The 20,065-nt window shown below is 43.1% G+C and overlaps 2 protein-coding genes across 2 annotated transcripts in view; one reads left to right on the plus strand and one right to left on the minus strand.

Annotated features, from left to right (window-relative positions):
* The window catches only part of LOC137283671 (cytochrome c oxidase subunit 6B1-like), a 292,498-nt gene that overhangs the window by 114,340 nt on the left and 158,093 nt on the right, over window positions 1-20,065 (minus strand). The window lies entirely within an intron of this gene.
* LOC137284243 (collagen alpha-1(XXIII) chain-like) overlaps window positions 1-20,065 on the plus strand; it is a 132,919-nt gene that overhangs the window by 53,002 nt on the left and 59,852 nt on the right. The window contains exons 3-4 of the mRNA XM_067815977.1: window positions 12,798-12,832; window positions 14,340-14,366. Of these exons, the coding sequence (XP_067672078.1) occupies window positions 12,798-12,832; window positions 14,340-14,366 (62 nt within the window). The remainder of the gene's footprint in view (window positions 1-12,797; window positions 12,833-14,339; window positions 14,367-20,065) is intronic.

The raw sequence follows: 20,065 nt of genomic DNA on the forward strand, positions 1-20,065 counted from the left end.
GCCTAGCCCGCTCAGCCACCGCGACTTCCACAAAATGAAAGTCGGACAACTGGTAGTCTAGACTGCGTACTTTGTGTACCCCTCTGATGAGTGTAAATTGGCACGGCTCCCACGGCCGAAAGCTATGATTACACGATGCCATTTTAGAAAGTGGTCAAATGCAACATATGTCATATTTGGGATTTCACTTTCTTGGTAAAGTACAAATTCTAGTACTTTTTTCGGTTGAGTCCCATCCGGGATTCGAACCCGCACCCTCAGAGTCAGGCACCTAATCGCCAGCACACAAAGTCAGCCGCCTTTGTGGAAGTCGCGGTGGCTGAGCGGGCTAGGCGGCTGACTTTGTGTGCTGGCGATTAGGTGCCTGACTCTGAGGGTGCGGGTTCGAATCCCGGATGGGACTCAACCGAAAAAAGTACTAGAATTTGTACTTTACCAAGAAAGTGAAATCCCAAATATGACATATGTTGCATTTGACCACTTTCTAAAATGGCATCGTGTAATCATGATTATGACTGATTGTGTAGGTGCTTGTGACTGATTGTGTATGTACATATAAGTGATTGTGTAGGTACTTGTGACTGATTGTGACTGATTGTGTAGGTACTTGTGACTGATTATGACTGATTGTGTAGGTACTTGTGACTGATTATGACTGATTGTGTAGGTGCTTGTGACTGATTGTGTATGTACATATAAGTGATTGTGTAGGTACTTGTGACTGATTGTGACTGATTGTGTAGGTGCTTGTGACTGATTGTGTATGTACGTATAAGTGATTGTGTAGGTACTGGTGACTGGTTGTGTAGGTACTTAGGCACTGCTGTGTGTAGGTACACTGTACTTATGCACTGCTGTGTGTAGGTGCACTGTACTTATGCACTGCTGTGTGTAGGTACTAACGTACTGCTGCATGTAGGTGTGTAGGTACTAACGTACTGCTGCAAGTAGGTGTGTAGGTACATATACTTCCAGCCACTCCTAACTTCAGATGGGATGTATATCAGGAAGTCAAGCACCATTAAGCTTTTAGAGAAAAGGAAGGGTGCAGTTTGTAATCATACATTGACATGTTTGCATCTGTTACACTTGCTATTTTTGTTGAAAAACCAGCCTAGAGACTGAGGTGTTCTTGCCTTCTCCAGTCCTTCTGAATCTGTTTGGGTTGGTGTACCGATTTCCTTCTGGATCAGTTGTCCCTTGTATATGGTATAATCCTTCTGGATCTGTTGTGAGTTTATATGGTGTAATCCTTCTGAATCTCTCGTGAGTGAATATGTTGTAATCTTTCTGGATCTGTTGTGAGTGTATATGTTGTAATCTTTCTGGATCTCTTGTGAGTGTATATGGTGTAATCCTTTTGGATCTGCTATGGGTGTATTTAGTATAATCCTTCTGGATCTCTTGTGAGTGTATATGGTGTAATCCTTCTGGATCTGTCGTGAGTGTATATGGTATAATCTTTCTGGATCTCTTGTGAGTGTATATGGTATAATCCTTCTGGATCTATTGTGAGTGTATATGGTATAATCCTTCAGCACTTTCTAAGGCTGGGCAGTTGCATTTGGTTCCTTGCCAGGTTGCCAGGAAACACATTCCTCTTATCCATTGACATCAGCCCTTGATCACTGACTCATACAAGACATACATGCACTTCTTTCTCTGCATGATAACTATAGCTTTATTTCAACACAGGCTTTGAATGTCACAGATTTTCCTGTCAACTTTTGACCCATTGTACATTGAAGCACATGATACTAGTGTACTTGTACATCTAGTGCTGGTTCCCTGTTTTGATCATTACATGAAATAGTTCTGCAGCAATGTTTAAGTGTGTGTCACTGGTTGGCCCAGCAGCCAGCCCCACTGTCTGTGAGTGTCTTGTGACAGCCCTCATTACAGTCAGACCAGACTTTCCAACGTGTTCAGTTCAGTCTGCAACATGAAACAAAAAATCGAACATGAATGCCATTCATTATAGATGTGGGATGAATGAATGAAGGCATCCTCTTGGAAGCTGTTCAAGCAGGTTGGGTCCCACCTGGGGGAAGCGTTATACAAAAGACGCCATGGCTCAAAGCATCTTCTCCAGTTAAAAATGTCAGCAGCAAGAAATCAAGTCATAATCGATTTGTTACTTTTGCATGTTTGTGTAATGGTCGCAGTCTGTGGCAGCTGTGCCTCCTCGTCATACCTGTGCATGATGCTGCCTCGTTAATCAAGGTAAAAATAGAGGCTGAACCCTCCCTCGTGCTGTCTACTACTTCCTGCAATGCAGGCAGGAAATTATACATCTTGTGGCACATCAGACCAGGTATTGCAGCTCTCTTCGTCCATGAGCACAATGGAACTGATCTGCTCTCAACCAGCCATTCTTTGCAATAATTCAAATGTTCTTACCTGTTTCACAAAATACCAAATACACAAACATGTTGATATGGCAATGAAAGATAGAGGCTCATAACATCAATCCCTAGCTTTTGGTTCAGATGCATACGTGCCTTGTAGACATAGCTGGAATCTGTTGCCTGAAGGCGAGAGGTAAACACTGCCAGTTTCTTCACAGTTAGGGTCAAGTATCAATCTTTTCTCAATGAAGAAGTTGCAACCCATCAAACTGGTTGTATCTATTCATAACACAAGTCTACAAAGATGCTGATAACATCAAGAATAAACCTGTTTGTTGACACAATCATGGCAGTGCCTAGAGAACCAATTTCCTCCTCTGAAGGCAACAGCAGGCCTAAACCTTTGATCTACAACCATATAATCCAGTTTCCAGACGTTTAAGTTTTATGCAGAATTTCCACAGTTAAATGTGTAGGCTGTGAGTTCAGCAATTGTGATGGGCCGGTGCCACCTGTCTGCCAGTGTCTAGCTCCCAGGAACAGCCGCCCCCACCAGGCCTGTCTCCAAGCCTTACAGTACAAAGCCCACATCTGGCTCCTCCTCTACATCGGAGGTGATGGCTTATCACTTCTTTACCCAGTAATGCTCTGTTGTTTCCTCCTCACCACTTATGTCAGGATCACAAGTCAGCGATAAAAACACCAAAAACATGTTCTAATTGTATTTATGTTGGCAGAGCTTGCTAATGCTTTGTTTCATCACTCTTTAATTCCCTTTACCCGTCACATGAAACCAGAGATGGCAGTGACTGCTGGGTGGTTTGGGGATAGTTCTCTGTGTGGCAGTGATGGTTGGATGGGTAGAAGATCTGTGTGACAGTGATGGTTGGAAGGGTATAAGATCTGTTTGACCGTGATGACTGGAAGGGTATATAGGATCTGTATGGCAGTGATGGTTGGATGAGTAGAAGATCTGTGTGACAGTGATGTTTGGAAGGGTATATAAGATCTGTATGGCAGTGATGGTTGGATGGGTAGAAGATCTGTGTGACAGTGATGGTTGGAAGGGTATAAGATCTGTTTGACCGTGATGACTGGAAGGGTATATAGGATCTGTATGGCAGTGATGGTTGGATGAGTAGAAGATCTGTGTGACAGTGATGTTTGGAAGGGTATATAAGATCTGTATGGCAGTGATGGTTGGATGGGTAGAAGATCTGTGTGACAGTGATGGTTGGAAGGGTATAAGATCTGTTTGACCGTGATGACTGGAAGGGTATATAGGATCTGTATGGCAGTGATGGTTGGATGAGTAGAAGATCTGTGTGACAGTGATGTTTGGAAGGGTATATATGATCTGTATGGCAGTGATGGTTGGATGAGTAGAAGATCTGTGTGACAGTGATGTTTGGAAGGGTATATAAGATCTGTATGGCAGTGATGGTTGGATGGGTAGAAGATCTGTTTGACAGTGATGGTTGGAAGGGTATAAGATCTGTTTGACCGTGATGACTGGAAGGGTGTATAAGATCTGTATGGCAGTGATGGTTGGATGAGTAGAAGATCTGTGTGACAGTGATGTTTGGAAGGGTATATAAGATCTGTATGGCAGTGATGGTTGGATGGGTAGAAGATCTGTGTGACAGTGATGGTTGGAAGGGTATAAGATCTGTTTGACCGTGATGACTGGAAGGGTATATAAGATCTGTATGGCAGTGATGGTTGGATGAGTAGAAGATCTGTTTGACAGTGATGTTTGGAAGGGTATATAAGATCTGTATGGCAGTGATGGTTGGATGAGTAGAAGATTTGTGTGACAGTGATGGTTGGAAGGGTATAAGATCTGTTTGACCGTGATGACTGGAAGGGTATATAAGATCTGTATGGCAGTGATGGTTGGATGAGTAGAAGATCTGTGTGACAGTGATGTTTGGAAGGGTATATATGATCTGTATGGCAGTGATGGTTGGATGAGTAGAAGATCTGTGTGACCGTGATGTTTGGAAGGGTATATAAGATCTGTATGGCAGTGATGGTTGGAAGGGTATAAGATCTGTTTGACCGTGATGACTGGAAGGGTATATAAGATCTGTATGGCAGTGATGGTTGGATGAGTAGAAGATCTGTGTGACAGTGATGTTTGGAAGGGTATAAGATCTGTTTGACCGTGATGACTGGAAGGGTATATAAGATCTGTATGGCAGTGATGGTTGGATGAGTAGAAGATCTGTGTGACAGTGATGGTTGGAAGGGTATAAGATCTGTTTGACCGTGATGACTGGAAGGGTATATAAGATCTGTATGGCAGTGATGGTTGGATGAGTAGAAGATCTGTGTGACAGTGATGTTTGGAAGGGTATATAAGATCTGTATGGCAGTGATGGTTGGATGGGTAGAAGATCTGTGTGACAGTGATGGTTGGATGGGTATAAGATCTGTGTGACAGTGATGGTTGGATGGGTATAAGATCTGTTTGACCGTGATGACTGGAAGGGTATATAAGATCTGTATGGCAGTGATGGTTGGATGGGTAGAGGATCTGTTTGACAGTGATGGTTGGAAGGGTATATAAGATCTGTATGGCAGTGATGGTTGGATGGGTAGAGGATCTGTGTGACAGTGATGGTTGGAAGGGCAGAAGATTTGTGAGGCAGTGCTGGTTGGATGTTTAGAAGATCTGTGTGACAGTGATGACTGGAAGGGTATATGATCTCAGTTTTCTGTATGGCAGTGATGGTTGGATGGGTAGAAGATCTGTTTGACAGTGATGACTGGAAGGTTATATGATCTGTGTGACAGTGATGGTTGGATGGGTAGAGGATTTGTGTGACAGTGATGGTTGGATGGGTAGAAGATCTGTTTGACTGTGATGACTGGAAGGGTATATAAGATCTGTATGGCAGTGATGGTTGGATGGGTAGAAGATCTGTTTGACCGTGATGACTGGAAGGTTATATGATCTGTGTGACAGTGATGTTTGGAAGGGCAGAAGATTTGTGTGGCAGTGATGGTTGGATGGGTAGAAGATCTGTTTGACTGTGATGACTGGAAGGGTATATAAGATCTGTATGGCAGTGATGGTTGGATGGGTAGAAGATCTGTTTGACCGTGATGACTGGAAGGTTATATGATCTGTGTGACAGTGATGGTTGGATGGGTAGAGGATCTGTTTGACAGTGATGTTTGGAAGGGCAGAAGATTTGTGTGGCAGTGATGGTTGGATGGGTAGAAGATCTGTTTGACCGTGATGACTGGAAGGTTATATATTCTGTGTGACAGTGATGGTTGGATGAGTAGAAGATCTGTGTGACAGTGATGTTTGGAAGGGTATATAAGATCTGTGTGGCAGTGATGGTTGGATGAGTAGAAGATTTGTGTGGCAGTGATGGTTGGAAGGGTATAAGATCTGTTTGACCGTGATGACTGGAAGGGTATATAAGATCTGTATGGCAGTGATGGTTGGATGAGTAGAAGATCTGTGTGACAGTGATGTTTGGAAGGGTATATAAGATCTGTATGGCAGTGATGGTTGGATGGGTAGAAGATCTGTGTGACAGTGATGGTTGGATGGGTAGAAGATCTGTGTGACAGTGATGGTTGGATGGGTATAAGATCTGTTTGACCGTGATGACTGGAAGGGTATATAAGATCTGTATGGCAGTGATGGTTGGATGGGTAGAAGATCTGTGTGACAGTGATGGTTGGAAGGGTATAAGATCTGTTTGGCCGTGATGACTGGAAGGGTATATAAGATCTGTATGGGAGTGATGGTTGGATGGGTAGAGGATCTGTTTGACAGTGATGGTTGGAAGGGTATATAAGATCTGTATGGCAGTGATGGTTGGATGGGTAGAGGATCTGTTTGACAGTGATGGTTGGAAGGGCAGAAGATTTGTGAGGCAGTGATGGTTGGATGTTTAGAAGATCCGTGTGACAGTGATGACTGGAAGGGTATATGATCTGTATGGCAGTGATGGTTGGATGGGTAGAAGATCTGTTTGACAGTGATGACTGGAAGGTTATATGATCTGTGTGACAGTGATGGTTGGATGGGTAGAGGATTTGTGTGGCAGTGATGGTTGGATGGGTAGAAGATCTGTTTGACTGTGATGACTGGAAGGGTATATAAGATCTGTATGGCAGTGATGGTTGGATGGGTAGAAGATCTGTTTGACCGTGATGACTGGAAGGTTATATGATCTGTGTGACAGTGATGTTTGGAAGGGCAGAAGATTTGTGTGGCAGTGATGGTTGGATGGGTAGAAGATCTGTTTGACTGTGATGACTGGAAGGGTATATAAGATCTGTATGGCAGTGATGGTTGGATGGGTAGAAGATCTGTTTGACCGTGATGACTGGAAGGTTATATGATCTGTGTGACAGTGATGGTTGGATGGGTAGAGGATCTGTTTGACAGTGATGTTTGGAAGGGCAGAAGATTTGTGTGGCAGTGATGGTTGGATGGGTAGAAGATCTGTTTGACCGTGATGACTGGAAGGTTATATATTCTGTGTGACAGTGATGGTTGGATGAGTAGAAGATCTGTGTGACAGTGATGTTTGGAAGGGTATATAAGATCTGTGTGACAGTGATGGTTGGAAGGGCAGAAGATTGGTGTGGCAGTGCTGGTTGGATGTTTAGAAGATCTGTGTGACAGTGATGACTGGAAGGGTATATGATCTGTATGGCAGTGATGGTTGGATGGGTAGAAGATCTGTTTGACCGTGATGACTGGAAGGTTATATGATCTGTGTGACAGTGATGGTTGGATGGGTAGAGGATCTGTTTGACAGTGATGTTTGGAAGGGCAGAAGATTTGTGTGGCAGTGATGGTTGGATGGGTAGAAGATCTGTTTGACCGTGATGACTGGAAGGTTATATATTCTGTGTGACAGTGATGGTTGGATGAGTAGAAGATCTGTGTGACAGTGATGTTTGGAAGGGTATATAAGATCTGTATGGCAGTGATGGTTGGATGAGTAGAAGATTTGTGTGGCAGTGATGGTTGGAAGGGTATAAGATCTGTTTGACCGTGATGACTGGAAGGGTATATAAGATCTGTATGGCAGTGATGGTTGGATGAGTAGAAGATCTGTGTGACAGTGATGTTTGGAAGGGTATATAAGATCTGTATGGCAGTGATGGTTGGATGGGTAGAAGATCTGTTTGACCGTGATGACTGGAAGGTTATATGATCTGTGTGACAGTGATGGTTGGATGGGTAGAGGATCTGTTTGACATTGATGTTTGGAAGGGCAGAAGATTTGTGTGGCAGTGATGGTTGGATGGGTAGAAGATCTGTTTGACCGTGATGACTGGAAGGTTATATATTCTGTGTGACAGTGATGGTTGGATGAGTAGAAGATCTGTGTGACAGTGATGTTTGGAAGGGTATATAAGATCTGTATGGCAGTGATGGTTGGATGAGTAGAAGATTTGTGTGGCAGTGATGGTTGGAAGGGTATAAGATCTGTTTGACCGTGATGACTGGAAGGGTATATAAGATCTGTGTGGCAGTGATGGTTGGATGAGTAGAAGATCTGTGTGACAGTGATGTTTGGAAGGGTATATAAGATCTGTATGGCAGTGATGGTTGGATGGGTAGAAGATCTGTGTGACAGTGATGGTTGGATGGGTAGAAGATCTGTGTGACAGTGATGGTTGGATGGGTATAAGATCTGTTTGACCGTGATGACTGGAAGGGTATATAAGATCTGTATGGCAGTGATGGTTGGATGGGTAGAAGATCTGTGTGACAGTGATGGTTGGAAGGGTATAAGATCTGTTTGACCGTGATGACTGGAAGGGTATATAAGATCTGTATGGCAGTGATGGTTGGATGGGTAGAGGATCTGTTTGACAGTGATGGTTGGAAGGGTATATAAGATCTGTATGGCAGTGATGGTTGGATGGGTAGAGGATCTGTTTGACAGTGATGGTTGGAAGGGCAGAAGATTTGTGAGGCAGTGCTGGTTGGATGTTTAGAAGATCCGTGTGACAGTGATGACTGGAAGGGTATATGATCTGTATGGCAGTGATGGTTGGATGGGTAGAAGATCTGTTTGACAGTGATGACTGGAAGGTTATATGATCTGTGTGACAGTGATGGTTGGATGGGTAGAGGATTTGTGTGGCAGTGATGGTTGGATGGGTAGAAGATCTGTTTGACTGTGGTGACTGGAAGGGTATATAAGATCTGTATGGCAGTGATGGTTGGATGGGTAGAAGATCTGTTTGACCGTGATGACTGGAAGGTTATATGATCTGTGTGACAGTGATGTTTGGAAGGGCAGAAGATTTGTGTGGCAGTGATGGTTGGATGGGTAGAAGATCTGTTTGACTGTGATGACTGGAAGGGTATATAAGATCTGTATGGCAGTGATGGTTGGATGGGTAGAAGATCTGTTTGACCGTGATGACTGGAAGGTTATATGATCTGTGTGACAGTGATGGTTGGATGGGTAGAGGATCTGTTTGACAGTGATGTTTGGAAGGGCAGAAGATTTGTGTGGCAGTGATGGTTGGATGGGTAGAAGATCTGTTTGACCGTGATGACTGGAAGGTTATATGATCTGTGTGACAGTGATGGTTGGAAGGGTAGAAGATCTGTTTGACCGTGATGACTGGAAGGTTATATGATCTGTGTGACAGTGATGTTTGGAAGGGCAGAAGATTTGTGTGGCAGTGATGGTTGGATGGGTAGAAGATCTGTTTGACTGTGATGGTTGGAAGGGCAGAAGATTGGTGTGGCAGTGCTGGTTGGATGTTTAGAAGATCTGTGTGACAGTGATGACTGGAAGGGTATATGATCTGTATGGCAGTGATGGTTGGATGGGTAGAAGATCTGTTTGACCGTGATGACTGGAAGGTTATATGATCTGTGTGACAGTGATGGTTGGATGGGTAGAGGATCTGTTTGACAGTGATGTTTGGAAGGGCAGAAGATTTGTGTGGCAGTGATGGTTGGATGGGTAGAAGATCTGTTTGACTGTGATGACTTTAAGGGTATATAAGATCTGTATGGCAGTGATGGTTGGATGGGTAGAAGATCTGTTTGACCGTGATGACTGGAAGGTTATATGATCTGTGTGACAGTGATGGTTGGATGGGTAGAGGATCTGTTTGACAGTGATGTTTGGAAGGGCAGAAGATTTGTGTGGCAGTGATGGTTGGATGGGTAGAAGATCTGTTTGACCGTGATGACTGGAAGGTTATATGATCTGTGTGACAGTGATGTTTGGAAGGGCAGAAGATTTGTGTGGCAGTGATGGTTGGATGGGTAGAAGATCTGTTTGACTGTGATGACTGGAAGGGTATATAAGATCTGTATGGCAGTGATGGTTGGATGGGTAGAAGATCTGTTTGACCGTGATGACTGGAAGGTTATATGATCTGTGTGACAGTGATGGTTGGATGGGTAGAGGATCTGTTTGACAGTGATGTTTGGAAGGGCAGAAGATTTGTGTGGCAGTGATGGTTGGATGGGTAGAAGATCTGTTTGACCGTGATGACTGGAAGGTTATATGATCTGTGTGACAGTGATGGTTGGATGGGTAGAGGATCTGTTTGACAGTGATGGTTGGAAAGGTATATAAGATCTGTATGGCAGTGATGGTTGGATGGGTAGAAGATCTGTGTGACAGTGCTGGTTGGAAGGGTATAAGATCTGTGTGACCGTGATGGTTGGATGGGTAAAAGATCTGTGTGACAGTGCTGGTTGGAAGGGTATAAGATCTGTGTGACCGTGATGGTTGGAAGGGTATAAGATCTGCATGACCGTGATGGTTGGATGGGTAGAAGATCTGTGTGACAGTGCTGGTTGGAAGGGTATAAGATCTGTGTGACCGTGATGGTTGGATGGGTAAAAGATCTGTGTGACAGTGATGGTTGGATGGGTAGAGGATCTGTGTGGCAGTGATGGTTGGATGGGTAGAACTGTGTGGTAGTGATGGTTGGATGGGTAGGAGATCCTGTTGAAGGACAGTGTAGGACTCTGGGAATTGGCAGGTGAAAATGTGTGCATGACACAGCAGTTACCATGGGTTGATACACATTGGATTGTGGGCAGTGCGATGTCTGTAGATGAACAAGATTTGATACTTGGAACCAGTCTCTGTGACCCCTACATGTCTTACAAGCAATGTTGGACAGTTAATGTAGAGCATCAGTCTCGCTTCGGTCGTGTGTGAAACAAGAGGCACTGCTAGCAGCATCCTTGGTGAAGGAGAATGTTAACAGCCTGCACCCAGGTATTCTGCTTGTCCACCAAATACCCAGTACTGACAGGCAACCAAGTCGGTTTTCACAGAATTTGTAGTATTTTTAATGCAAAGAGTTGATTACCTGACATGGTTTTAGAACTGATTGTGTTACTGCATGGTGAACGCCTACCTGAGTGGAACAATGTCATCATGTCAGCTATTGTATTACCTGGTGACTACCTGGCGTCAAGGTGTGTTGTCTCATCAGTGATTGCACTCAACGCCTTTGACGGCATCACTAATTTATGAACTACATTAATGGAATTAATGTTCATTGTGAAAAAAATGCCTTCAAAAGAATTAAATGATTAATTCACCAGAGTGACTGGGAAATTCTGTCAATTCTGCTTCAGAATTAGTCAGAGATATTGAACCCTGTGGGTGTTGTATATCAAGTTCCTGATTCATCCCACAGGGGGTAGGGAGGGAGGGCTTGGAGGGGAGAGGCAGGTACAATAGCATGAGATTTATCTGGATCAAGAGTCACTGAATTGAGGAGGAAACATTGTACTACAATTGCTACATCGAGTCTCTCCAATCCTCTGGTGCACACTCTGCAAGCAGTCTCGCATTCCACACAAATGTGAAAAAGCAATAGAGATATTTGAGTTGAGTGTAATTGGAGGAGCTGGGCTAATAGTAGTTACAGAGTAATGAGGCAGAGAGCTTATCTCCCTCACAGACACTTGTATACCCTGATAAGTATGGGCGAGACATACGTCAGGACACTGGGGATGTACAACAACCAGTGGTGTGGTCGCCTTGTCAATACTCCACATGCAGTTACGAGCCACTTGATACATATAAAGATCTGAAATTGATTTAAGCCATTTGGTAACAGGCGCTTGAAGATATAGGTTACTTGCATTCAGGGAAACAGGGAGATGGCCGTTGTATGTGGATAATCTTGGGAGGAGAGAGTAATGAATGGTTATCTACTGTTCAGGGAGATATCGGCTGGGTGATTCTAAGTAGAAGGGTGAGTGGTGATTTGTGCCAGGAGATTGGTGTGAGTTGGAGACTGAGTTTAGATGTGTAGGATTCAGATGGGAGTTTAGGGCATGACATTGTGAACATTTGGGGGAGTTAAGGGATGAATGAGATTGTCATATTTTGGGGATGAGAGTGTTGTGGGTTGGAGATGACAGTGTGGCAGGTTATGGAATGAGATTAGAGGGCGTTCAGAGGGGGAACTCGTGTAAAGATGGTGAGACTGACAGGAAGAAGATGAAATATTCCAGATTGCCTGGAGACTGGGAGATAATGCATGAAAAGTATTGAGATTTGTATTGAGAGGATGTGATTTAGAAGATAAGGGGATGATTTGTGTCAGGAACATGTTGCTACAAGGACCAATATCTAAGTCTATTTCAGCATGGAGAAATGGTTACAGTTGGCAGATGGATGACTGAAGCTATATGTCGTGGTGTGTTGAATGTTTTCCCCATGCTTTTGTCAGTCAGTTTTTCCCTGGTGTGTCCGTTGGTTGACTGCATGCCCAGCACACAGTCTGTATCTGTGACTAGGTTGAAATTACATACATTACAACCATTTTCTTAGAGTGAATCACCCTAGTTGTCACAGGTGTTTCTGAAAAATTGCACAAAATATATTATGTGTTGAAAAGGTGGTGAACTTGAGTGTCTCCCACCCAGAGCTCCAGGTGGTTGTTCCTCCCCATAGACTGTTTGCCTTCAGCAATCGCTGCTCCCTGATGAAGCAAAGTATCTGACAACATCTTTCCTCACAACTTCGTTTCCATTAGAGAAGATTATTTACTAAATACAACTCTGCTACACTCTCTAATGGACAGCCATCATCACTTGGCTAACTGTTGTGTAAACAAGCCAGGAATCCTATTGATGTCATCAATAGCATCATGCTTCATACCTAGTTAATGCTGCCATAATTTGTGTTCGACCATGTTTGAGCAGCCACTAAATGGTGTTGTTTTATTGTTCAGTGTTGAGATACAATGTAATCTTTTCTCAAACACTGTTGCAAATAATTGCTGTCAGTCAAGATATCCATGTAATCCTGTTGCTGTATCATGGTAGACACATCTGATGCATGTAATCCTGTCAGTGGTAATGACTGGACCAAAGTAGTTCATATTTCTCTTCAGATTGTTTGTTTATACAAGATACCAGCCTATTGAGGAAAATAACTGTCACTTTGTTTGTTGCAGGTCCCAAGGGCAACAAGGGAGATCTAGGGCCAGTGGTAAGAAATGAATGTATCTACATCATGTACTGTAGGCAGTCCAGGACTCTCCACATACATTCACTACTAAAATAACAAGTATTCATAATTTAGAAAATTCTGAAAATATATTTCTTGTCATTTGACTGGAGGAGAGTAATGGACTAGCTGTATGTGTTGTCGTCTCCATGTGTTGCATCTCCCTTCATTGTTGTGTGTGTCTCTCTGTCAGGAATCACTATAGGTGCAATTCAACAAGGTTCGTGTAGCGAGCTTGGTAGATATAGGCCAGTTGGGATCATCTGGTCACCACCTCCTGGTTAATACAGCCAAACTAAATAATCACTAGATTATCATCACTACCCTCCCTCCCCATAACCTCCTGTTGTTTTGCATTTTGTTGAAGAATTTAGTTGGGATTAAAGCAGTCCTAAAGTGCCAAAATTTACGAATGTTTTCATTTTTCAAGAGATAATGAAATGAAACCAAACACCTCTCTTTTTAACTCTGAGGGAAAAATGGATGATAATCTAACAATGACTTTCTTTTAGTGTAAGAAGCTTATGTGCTAGAGAATGTGGCCACCCCTAGTTTGTAGGAGCTAGTGTGGCCTGACAGAGGGATATCATGCTTTGTGTTGTCTGGGGCTGGTGCTATCACTGCCAAATCACAACAGGATCCTGTAGACCTGTGTTGTGTTGTTTATGCTGTCAGAAGATCACAACAGGCTTGATTTTGCAGATTGTTTAGGTCAAAAGTAAGATCATAACAACCTCCCATGAGGCCAGGAAGGGGCTGTAGGTATCCAGGCGTGCAGAGTCTTGACCAGTCGCAGGTGTTAACTGTATTGTCCTGCCGTTGACACTCATGCAACTGAATGGAGGGACTGCTTCCTCAAGATAGGAATATAAAAACAGGGATATATGTACTCTGTCATCCCCACTGACCTATCTGAACATGTGGCCCCATTGCTGCCAGCTGTGCAGTTGTGGCCCTTGGCTGCCAGCATCTGTTAGCAGAGGCTTCTGACCCATGTTTATTAGTCATGCTGTTCCTGTGATTGTGCAGTAAGATAGATAAATATCAGAAGAAGTCGTATTAAAACTGATCTATGTAATATGACCATAAAGTATTGTGTTTAAGACTCAATAACTAATCTGAGACAGACACGCCTCCTCCCACTGGAAGGGCTAATTGGCTACGTAACTATTGACATTATGCCGATGCCTGTGTTGGGGCAGCACACTGAATACACCCCATGCAGTATTTATATAATAATAAATGTTACAGGGCTTAGGAAGAGTGTTTTCATCTGACTGGTTCAGCTGGCATTGTATCTCTGCACATCCCTATCACATCGGGATGAGGAGGCGGCTTTGGCGGGATGCTGACGTCGCCTCCTGGTGCTGAGAGCCCACAGACACAGAGATGACAGAAGTCACTGTCAGAAATCTTTCCAACAGAAAGATTAAATATATTTATAGAGGTTGTCTTGATACCCTACACATGTTTATGATTTACGTTTCAGGGTTCCAAAGGAGAAAATGGTTTTCCGGTATTATTTCTGATATAAACATTTATCTGTATCTGAGATTCTGTGTTTCTGCACTATAATTATAAACAAGGCCTATATCCTACATGTCTGTCTAAACCCTGAGGACTGCAGTGGAAGGGTACACAGCTATTTCTCCCACGCTAACATGAGGTGGATGGGGTAACACTGATCTACTAACATTGTGTAACATTGGCCCTTTCCTCTCTTTACAAAACTCAGAAACACTACCCACAATATATGCCTGAAGTGAAACCATATACAACTCAAGCATACTGTGATACAATATAATACAGCTCAAGAATATGGTGATAGAACATACAACTCAAGCATACAGTGATAACTCAGGCACACATAAATACAATACACACCCATCACCAGATCTGCATTTTGTTTGAGCAACAGTCACAGAAATAAGTCTGCTCCACAGAGCTCAATAATCTCCATGAAATCTCCTTAGCGAACAATCAAGTGGTAGTGTGATCAACATTCTGCAATAGTGCATCAGTGTAATAGGACAACATTGTGTGTAACTGTACCATCAGTGAAACATTGTGTACAAGAGAATACCTGATGTGGCTCCTTATACTGTCTAATCTCCTTATACAACTATACAACTAGATATTTGTATAGCGCCGATATCCAGTTAGTTCAACTGCTCAAGGGTTCCTTGTGGCACAGTGTTGTCTCTGGAGTCAGCAGTCTCTCCCATCCTGGTCTACACCCCACTATTCCCTCCCTGGATTCAACGGTCTCTCCCATCCTCGTCTAAACCCCACTATTCCCTCCCTGGATTCAACAGTCTCTCCCATCCTGGTCTACACCCCACTATTCCCTCCCTGGATTCAACGGTCTTTCCCATCCTGGTCTACACCCCACTATTCCCTCCCTGGATTCAACGGTCTCTCCCATCCTCGTCTAAACCCCACTATTCCCTCCCTGGATTCAACAGTCTCTCCCATCCTGGTCTACACCCCACTATTCCCTCCCTGGATTCAACGGTCTCTCCCATCCTGGTCTACACCCCACTATTCCCTCCCTGGATTCAACTGTCTCTCCCATCCTGGTCTACACCCCACTATTCCCTCCCTGGATTCAACGGTCTCTCCCATCCTGGTCTACACCCCACTATTCCCTCCCTGGATTCAACTGTCTCTCCCATCCTGGTCTACACCCCACTATTCCCTCCCTGGATTCAACGGTCTCTGCCATCCTGGTCTACACCCCACTATTCCCTCCCTGGATTCAACGGTCTCTCCCATCCTGGTCTACACCCCACTATTCCCTCCCTGGATTCAACAGTCTCTCCCATCCTGGTCTACACCCCACTATTCCCTCCCTGGATTCAACGGTCTCTCCCATCCTGGTCTACACCCCACTATTCCCTCCCTGGATTCAACTGTCTCTCCCATCCTGGTCTACACCCCACTATTCCCTCCCTGGATTCAACTGTCTCTCCCATCCTGGTCTACACCCCACTATTCCCTCCCTGGATTCAACTGTCTCTCCCATCCTGGTCTACACCCCACTATTCCCTCCCTGGATTCAACAGTCTCTCCCATCCTGGTCTACACCCCACTATTCCCTCCCTGGATTCAACTGTCTCTCCCATCCTGGTCTACACCCAACTATTCCCTCACTTGATTCAGCAGTCTCTCCCATCCTGGTCTACACCCCACTATTCCCTCCCTGGATTCAACAGTCCTTCTGCAGGTATAGTCACCCTCAACTTGCTCCACACTTTCTGCTGGAATGTAAGTTTATAGAAACCTAACCATATAGCAAAGTCTAGGTTAGTGTCTCTATCTCTCTTAGCCTGCTGCAAGTGAACAAAGTAATTTTTCAGTGGCAGTATATTTATACATAATTGTTGAGCCTAACATTTACTTCCTGTACATTATGTATACTGTAATCTATAGATAAGCTACAAGTTAAGTTCTAACGTGAGTGTAAGGCAGTTTACCCATGTGTGCCATCTTTGTCTTGTGATTGAATGTCTCCAGGGATCCAGGGGAATTCCAGGATGTTCTGGACCACCGGTAAGTATGACATAAGGGTAGATGATGACATAAGGGTAGACGATGACATAAGGGTAGACGATGACATAAGGGTAGACGATGACATAAGGGTAGATGATGACATAAGGGTAGATGATGACATAAGGGTAGATGATGACATAAGGGTAGATGATGACATAAGGGTAGACGATGACATAAGGTTATATGGTGACATATAAACCTGAAGTGTGCTTCTCACTATATATTGGTTCATGTCTTGTTTTCCCAGAATAACCACATTTGAGGTTTTTGTTTTGGAGGGACTGGTTTTACTTTTAGCTAGAAAGACCTCTTCCCAGGTTTTACTTTTCGTTAGTAAGACCGCTTCCCAGGTTTTACTTTTTCTAACTTTATATGAACATCAACATTCAAATGATTCATGAGTGTTTCAAATCAAATGAAAAATATCGTTCAAGATTAAACTGAAAGTACAGACGTTTTCACAAGGGAGACTGGGACCGCAAGTCTCACATTTGTAGGCAGACGCTCTACCGCACGACCACCGGGCCAACAAAGGTGGTGGTGTTAAATTATCTACTTACAGTTACTCTCATTAAATTGATTTCACGCGCGGTTCAGATATTGTTATGTAGCTTCATTTAATGTTTTACATTGTAATTATCCATCACTGATGGTATATGTATACGAGAAAACTCCCCTCCGAGGTTTTGGTAGAAACTGTAATGGTGGGGGAGGGATTTCCGGACCTGATGGCTTTACATTGTCTACCAAAACTGAGGAGAAGTGTTTTCTCTAACATATAGACCATCAATGATGGGTAATTACAATGTAGATGATCATTTAATGAAGCTACATAACAATAACTGAAGCGTGCATAAAATCAGTTTAATGACAGTAACTATAAGTAGATAATTCAACCCCACCACTTTTGTTGGCTCAGTTCCCAGGCGGTAGAGCATCTGTCTATGGATCGAAGAATTGCGGTCCCAATTCCACTTGGAGAACACATTGTATTGTGAGTTTAATCTTGAACAATATTTTTCAAATGATTTCAAACACTCATGTATCATTAGAATGTTGATGTTCGTATGAAGTTAAGAAAAGTAAAACCTGGTCCCTCCAAAAACAAAAACCTCAAATACGGTTATTCTGGGAAAACCAAGAGATGACCTAATATATAGTGAGAAGCACACTTTAGGTTTATATATGTTAGAGAAAACACTTCTCAGTTTTAGTAGACAATATAAAGCTATCAGGGTTAAGAAATCCCTCCCCCTTCGGTTTTATATTGTCTACCAAAACCACGAAGGCATGTTTTCTCCTATACTTAAGGGTATAGTGACATAAGCATAGACAATGACATAAGGGTATTGATGACATGACAGTAGATGATGACAAAAGGATAGACAGTATCATAAGGATTGATGATGACATGAGGTGGACTATGAAATAAAGGTAGGTGATGGCATTAGGGTAGATGATGACATAAGGATAGACATTGATATAAGGGTAGACGCTGACCATGACATCAGGAGTGCAACCTGCACTGGCACAAAGACTCCTGTGTCTGACCACAACCAAGTTGGGGGCAGGTACAAATCTGTAACACAAAGATGACATTTCTTCAGAAGGGTATGAATCTGTGCCATGCTTTCATACTGTGTCTTTTGATTTCATGTATCTTGGCATATGGCAAAGAACCATGTTACTCTGTTTTGACCTTGGTGGATGCTAGTGTTGGTGAAGCTAACATCTGCCAGACAACCATATGCCCTTTCTAGTTACTGACTAAGATAAGAAATATCAATCAAATGTTTCTCATTTCTGTAAAGCAATGATTATGACACCAGTCTCAGGATGATCTGTGATCTCCTCATTATGCCATTCCCCACCTTCCCCTCCCATCTCAGCTTTCCCACCCCCCTGCCCAGGTAAACAACCTGTATCAAGTTACAACCAACAAATAAACAACAGCTGCTGCAGGCAATATCCTCTCAAAATATTTAGTTCAAATGATTAGCCCAAGAACTGTTGCCCTTGATATCAATATGTTTAGGGAGCAACTGATACTGCAGGCCAGTAGCCATGAAAATAAGTCAGATGGAATGGTTTGCTACTCAGGCTGCTGATGATTTCTTGATATCACAGGGAGCATCTTCTGGGGCAACTGTATCTATTAGGGCAACTGTATCTATATGCTGGTATAGTCTACATTGGGGCGACTGTATCTACATGCTGGAACACTCTACATTAGGATGACTGTATCTGTATGCTGGTACAATCTACATTAGGGTGACTGTATCTACATTGCTGGTACACTCTACATTAGGGTGACTGTATCTACATTCTAGTATATTCTACGTTAGGGCGACTGTATCTACATGCCGGTACACTCTACATTAGGGTGACTGTATCTACATTCTAGTATATTCTACGTTAGGGCGACTGTATCTACATGCTGGTACACTCTACATTAGGCTGACTGTATCAACATCGCTGGTACACTCTACATTAGGGCGACTGTATCTATATGCTGGTACAATCTACATTAGGGTGACTGTGTCTACATTCTAGTATACTCTACATTAGAGCAACTGTATCTACATTCTGGTACAGTCTACATTAGGGCGACTGTATCTACATGTTGGTACAGTCTACATTAGGATAACTGTATCTATAAGCTGGTATAGTCTACATTAGGGCGACTGTATCTACATCGCTGGTACACTCTACATTAGGGCGACTGTATCTACATTCTGGTACAGTCTACATTAGGGTGACTGTATCTATATGCTGGTACAGTCTACATTAGGGTGACTGTATCTATAAGCTGGTACAGTCTACATTAGGATAACTGTATCTATATGCTGGTATAGTCTACATTAGGGCAACTGTATCTACATGCTGGTATAGTCTACATTAGGGCGACTGTATCTATAAGCTTGTACAGTCTACATTAGGGTGACTGTATCTATAAGCTGGTACAGTCTACATTAGGGCGACTGTATCTATATGCTGGTACAATCTACATTAGGGCGACTGTGTCTACATTCTAGTATACTCTACATTAGGGCGACTGTATCTACATTCTGGTACAGTCTACATTAGGGCAACTGTATCTATATGCTGGTATGGTCTACATTTACGCGACTGTATCTGTATGCTGGTACCCTCTACATTAGGGCAACTGTATCTACATGCTGGTATAGTCTACATTAGGGCAACTGTATCTACATGCTGGTATAGCCTATAATAGGGCAACTGTATCTACATGCTGGTATAGCCTATAATAGGGTACATTAGGAGTATTTAGCGCATGCATGCGTTTTATTTGGTTTCTAAGTAAGTTACGCTTTGTAAGTAAGACTGAGACAGAGGAATGACTAAGGTTTTAATTCACAACAGTGTAAGAAGCTGTTCTGAAACACACTACGGAGCCCCTACAGAGGTAGATGTAAGCCAGACTGTGACATCAACACGGTCAACAACTTAGCAACCAGTAGCTGCAGCACATTATGAATGATGGCGGTGATTGGAAATTATTTCAGGCTCATAACATTGCAGCAAAAAACTTTGACATGTTGTGATAAGTGCCATATGGTTTACAGCAGGAATTTCCAAAATAAAATTATCCAAATGATATTATTGGATTAATTCCAAGATGGCTGCCATATGTTGAAATTG

The sequence above is a fragment of the Haliotis asinina genome, chromosome 5 (genome assembly GCF_037392515.1).
Source record: "Haliotis asinina isolate JCU_RB_2024 chromosome 5, JCU_Hal_asi_v2, whole genome shotgun sequence".
In the NCBI taxonomy this organism is placed as follows: domain Eukaryota; kingdom Metazoa; phylum Mollusca; class Gastropoda; order Lepetellida; family Haliotidae; genus Haliotis; species Haliotis asinina.